Raw genomic sequence first — 5,680 nt, 5'->3', positions numbered from 1 at the left:
ACCATAGACTTTGCATGTAAACCTGATGCTCCTGATGCTGAAATCGCGTTCGGTGTGAACGCAGCATTAGAAATTTTTACTTGGTAAGATTCTTGAAATACGAAAAAAACAAGTCTAATGAAGTATTTCAAGAATAATTAAAATTTTCTTACTCCACTGGCAGAAATTTTGACTTGAGTCAAAATTTCAGGCTAACAAGACAAATAATCTTACACATTCTGAAAACAAGATGATTATTCTTACACAATCAGTTCTTGTTTAGTAAACCAGTCTCGAAACAAGATCAAAAAGACTTTCTGGCTGATATAAGGTTTTAATAATTGGTTAGGTGGACATTTTTTGCAGTGTAAATTTTCAATGAAAAAAATAATACAGTTCCCCCAGTATCATCTAATTTCTATGGCAACCGCATCCAGCATCCTTCCTCGGTCTTTATGTAAGCCTTCATCCACAGTTCATGTGTTTGGTGTACCTGCAGCGTATTGTTCTTAGATGTAACACTAGCATTGCTTTTTTTTTGTTTTGTTTTGTTTTGTTTTCTTGCTGCAAAAGCCTGGGAAAACAGACTGTGGTGAGAGAAGCGATCTCTTCAGAGCGTCTCTCGTGTTCAGCTGGAAGCACATTTGCATGTCACTGCAGTACAGAGAGAGAAAACAAACAAACAAATAAAAACAAGCACAATYTGGAAGCAGGCTTGAGGTGTTGGTGGGTGACGAGGGGCAAGGCAGGCTTGCGGTAAGCGAGGGCAGGCCAGACAACTTTAAGCTCACACTCTTACGACAGATGTGCCAGTTTCAACACGTGACGATGTCATTAAAAAGGAAAGTGCTCATGTTTGCGTTGACCCTGGAACAGCTGCTTTAAGAGTGCAGAACAGCAGGCCGTCAAACTGAGACAGACACACGGGGGGTGTGGTGGGGAGGCCGTGAGTCCGGCCGGCAGCTCGCCGCCGCCGCTAGCCTCCAGGCTTACCGATGGTAGCGGAGTGTTTGGGGCTGGAAGCAGAGCCCTGCTGGTTAAAAGGGTGGTGCAAGTTCCCAGCTGCGAAGAGAGCAGAGCCAACAAAACTGATGGGCGACCACTCGAGAGACACAAGAAGCCCGCTGTCGCGTAAGCATTTGTGTCAATAAAGAGACAGAGAGCGGACAGTGGCTTAGACAGGACAGCGAGAGAAAAGGACAGGAAAGAGAAAGTGACAGTCCCTCCAGGAATTTGTTTTCTGTCCAACACTGTTACTTCACTGTCAGGTTTTTTTTTTCAGCTGATCAGCACTTTTTTTTATTAATTAAGCTAATAAACTGCAATTAAGGAGAAATTTAGCCTAAAGAGGTCTTTATTTTGATCATTTTTTAGCTAAACTTTCATTAATTAAAAAAAAGTCTGTGTTTGCCTTTGCCATGTGCATTGTGAACTGAACATTACAAAGTGTTATTAGCAGAACAATTAAACCCTGGAAAGATTGTAAAGAAAAGAAAGACAGAAGCAGAGAGACAGCAAAGACGTAAAGTAGGAAATATTTTGTGTTTTCACTCCAGTTGTAAGCTGTAATTCATGTCCACTTCTGAAAAAAATTGTAAGTAAACAGAGATTTATGCATTTTATGTAAGGACTGTTTTAGGTTTAAGTTCATTTTTGACACCAGGAATACAGAATTCATGTCTGTGGAAAGCATTTAAAGATGTTGCAATACTAAATTTAGATGTCTTTTTTCTTCTTTTTTTTTTTACGAAAGAGGATTAGGGCCACTGGGGGGAAAAAACTTTATTCTCAGAATTCTGAGCTTAAAGTCAGAATTTGACTTTTTCCTAATTCTGAGAAAAAATAGTCAGAACTCTGACGTTTTTCAGAATTCTGAGATTAATATTTTTTTTCTCTGTGGTCATAATCGCCATTCGTACTTTTCTTTTGTTCAAAAATTACAGAAAAAAARCTGTCTGGTGTTTAACATTCCTTAAGTCTAGTTTTATTTACAGATTCTAATAAATATTAAAATAGCATCCATGTCTTTTAGGAACAACCTTGAACAAACAATGGAGTGAAAAATAAAAGAAAAATTAAAACACCATCATTACACATTATTATTTTAGAGAGTCAGTAAAGGGGAATCAAGGCTACAAGGACAAAAATAAATACAATAAAAAGTAAACCATGATTTTCCATCTTATATTTGTTGAGAYTTTTCCTTTGTTTTCTGTAAAACTGCAGCATCTGACAACATTTCCATCCCCTCACCTGAAGTGTGAAGGGTCTTACTCTTCCTGAGGTTAAAGTGAGATGTGACAAACAAACAGAACAACGGTGATAATTATTGTCCTCGTCTCTCGGGACAAAACAAACGGGCCTGACTCAAAGGTTGGTGTAACCTGATTATGACACCATTGTTTCATGTTTTCACTTTAACACACGTGTGAAGTTTCACCGGAGACACTCACTGCGGTTGTCTTTCATCTGCAGGATGGGCGTGTAGAGGCTTTTGGACGTGCGACCGTCAGAGGTGGTCAGCACCGCGGCGTTGTTCCTTTCGCCCTGCTGCATGGGGCTGGACTGGTGACGCAAGATGTCCACCAGCGACCTGAAACAGGTGAGGCAGTTCTGTCGGAAAATTTATCAGCCACATATTTTTACTTTTCTAACATCAAAGAAATTAAAAAAAATCTTCAGAGATTTAAAAGCTGTTACCAACATTTCTGGTTCTCTCACTTTGTTCTCTGTGATCACCTTGAATTTTGTCTTTGTAAATTTGTGGGTTCGTTACCTCCAGGAACTGTGACGGAGGTGGGTATGATGTGGATGACAGAAAATGAAATAATGTGCACTGCCTTGAATACAATTTTGCAACAAAAGCCATGATTTTCAAAAATTGGCCATACAACTTGATCAACTTCTCCTGGCTAACACTCAGATTTCAGTAAAATGGCAATGAAAAAATGTGAAGATTTATTCGTAATTTTGAGTCAAGTTGCCAACATGTTCGCCTGGAAAAAAAAACAATCGCTTTTTTCTACGATTYGCTTYATACAGAGGGTCTGCACTCCCCGCTAACAGGAAGTGATTTCTTGCTAAAGGCGTGGACTCTGTTGAAGTTTAAAATGAGTTGGATCTGATTTACCCAATTGCTAATGGTTGGCTGCGACGTATGCAGAGCGCCAGTTCGACCACGAAGGAAGCTAAGCTAAGAAGCTAGCCYGAAATTGTGTGCACTCTAATCAACCTTTCCCTACTGGTAATAGAGAAGTACTGAGCTGAATAAGACAGCTGTAAATGATCCTGCAGGCTTTGTGAGACAAATTTAATTTAATTTGAAAGCCTTGTCAACACAGACTGGCTTAATTCACTTCCTCCGCTGCCAATGCTAAACTACAGGAAGGTGAAAACGGCGCCGAAGATTGATGTCATCGTTTACAACTCCTCCTCTTGCTCACTGATTGGCCCGGTTGAGATTCTACCAGAGAACTCCTCRTCTATGGGAGAAATTCCAGACTAAGCAGAGAAAGGAATTGAGCAGAACTCTTTAAGGAAAGGCCTAGGCTACCAACGTGTCTCCAACAGTCCCGATCGACTAGCTTTAGGAATCATCTAAGTTCTGATGTTTCCCCGCCGTCAGGCTCTGACCCGATCATTCTCACCTCGGCATGTTGATTTCTCTGTTGCGGGGTCGACGTGCCACCTTGCTGAAGGCGATCCTGACGCCAATAGCCACCACCAGCGTGAAGGAAATCACCCCTCCGATCACGTAGGCCGTACTGATTTTAAAAAAAAGTCCGTAAATCACTCAAAACAAAAAGGAAAACAATCTGTTATTTGGCTTCTGCTTTGTCATTTTCACATTTACCAACTTTACCAAAGTGACTRAACATCTCCGTTAAGARGATCATCCTACTTYCCTTCAGTTGACAGACGTGCAGAAYCTGACCTGCTGTTCTGCTGCTCCAGATTCTTGGCCATGGGCTTGTTGTCCGTGGGCACGGTGACGGTGGCCTGCTGGTCGGCCCAGACTGGAGACTTATAGTTGGTGCAGCTGTCCTGATCCAGCCGCTGGCCCTGGTGCTCGCAGCAGAACCGGTAGTGGCAGGTCCCGCAGCAGTAAATGTACGTGTCCTTGGAGCAGTTGAACGTGTTGTCGAAGTGCCCCATGACATCGAAGTAACCCCTACGAAACAAAGACGAAAAATAAAGACAATCTGTCACCACAGATGGAGAAGCTCAGTGTTTCTGCCAGGAAGAACTCCTCTGTGACACGAAATCTGGACTGTGTCGAGAAACRGCTAAAAGAAGATGTAGTTTTAGGTCACAGTTGCTTCTTTTTTTTGGCCTCGGTCCCTAAACATCACCGGAACAGAAACCAGACAGAAACGACAAGCCCCGAACAAATATCAGACTTTTGGATGTTTTCTTCGTTTTAGATCAGTGTTGYTTCTAACGGCCTGAATCTCAGCGAGGCCCACCAGCAGACAACTGATGTAGAGCTGATTACATATTGCCTAGCAACAGCAAGACGCCTCTCAGTGCACAGAATATAAGCTCGGGTGAGATGGAGACGAGAGCTGCAGGGGAATCATCTCTTTTATGGCATCGAGCGRGATCAACACGTTAAACACAGACAATAAATTCAAGTTGCTGCAAAGGCGCTGCGGCTCCTCGGGCATCAACTTCAGATCTGCAAAAAAGGTTATTTTACATGTTTAAACCAATTTGATTATTTTAACAAATTATTTCCAGACTATCCTGCTCGTGACACCATGTTTTATGGTATACATGTGTATTCCTAACTCAGAACACACAGACACGTCACATTTCCTGAAGTGTCTTATTTGTTGTCTTTGTCGTTCTGCTCTTTTGAAAAAGCTAAACACGCAGATTATTGCTGACCGAGGCCRGACTGAGAGAACCCACAGGTCAGATTTTGTTGCGACCTGATCCTGTCATGAAAACTGTCCTGCTCAGCTTTTTATCTGCTGCCTGCTCCTTTTTACTTTCACTTCCACATGCAGTTTATTTATCTGAACAGATTGACTCTTTTCGTTTGTCCGTGGTGAATATCAATGGTGGGCACTAGTCCCCTAAAGTGCAAATGTGCTAATTGCGGACCTTTCGCTTTAGGGGTTTTACTAACTTCTTTAAATGATGTGTGGATTTGCACTTTCTACATTTAGAAATGAGCAGYACTAATCGCAAATAATGTTTCACATACGATTGTCAATTTCGTCTAATGTAAAGAAAGAGAGCCACACAATTCATTAAAACTTCGTAATCATTTTCACTCACAGAGCTTTACACTCTGACTTATTGTCCTTCTGCGTGACGGTTTTCATTTAGTAGAGATTTCCCATAATTCTTTCCGTGGCAGGAAGCAATTGGAGCTACTTCACTGGGTGACAACCAACCTGGTTCTGATCTGCAGAACCACACTCAGCTGTGCAGTTTCTACCTCCTCTCAGAGGGACACCGCGGCAATAAATATTAAATAAATAATAATAATGAAAGAAACACAGAACAATTTAAATTCACGCTCTTACTTTGAAAAGAACGCATTCCTGTCCTTTGTCCTGTAGCCTACCCATAATGCATTGTTTTACAACAAACAGTTTAAAAAGATAGATAGATAGATAGATAGATAGATAGATAGATAGATAGATAGATAGATAGATAGATAGATAGATAGATAGATAGATAGATAGAT

General features: G+C 41.3%; 1 protein-coding gene across 2 annotated transcripts in view; it reads right to left on the bottom strand.

The window, feature by feature from the left end:
• The window catches only part of shisa7b (shisa family member 7), a gene marked incomplete at its 3' end in the record, with an annotated part of 45,662 nt that overhangs the window by 11,084 nt on the left and 28,898 nt on the right, over positions 1-5,680 (bottom strand). The window contains 4 exon segments of one of the 2 annotated variants that reach the window (XM_014024847.1): positions 973-1,041; positions 2,433-2,572; positions 3,627-3,743; positions 3,914-4,150. In XM_014024847.1, coding sequence (XP_013880301.1) covers positions 973-1,041; positions 2,433-2,572; positions 3,627-3,743; positions 3,914-4,150 — 563 coding nt within the window. 2 annotated transcript variants of the gene reach the window in all.

The sequence above is a fragment of the Austrofundulus limnaeus genome, unplaced genomic scaffold, assembly GCF_001266775.1.
Source record: "Austrofundulus limnaeus strain Quisiro unplaced genomic scaffold, Austrofundulus_limnaeus-1.0 Scaffold442, whole genome shotgun sequence".
Classification (NCBI taxonomy): domain Eukaryota; kingdom Metazoa; phylum Chordata; class Actinopteri; order Cyprinodontiformes; family Rivulidae; genus Austrofundulus; species Austrofundulus limnaeus.
Note: the sequence above shows the minus strand (reverse complement) of the source record. Positions and strands in the feature narration are given on the sequence as shown.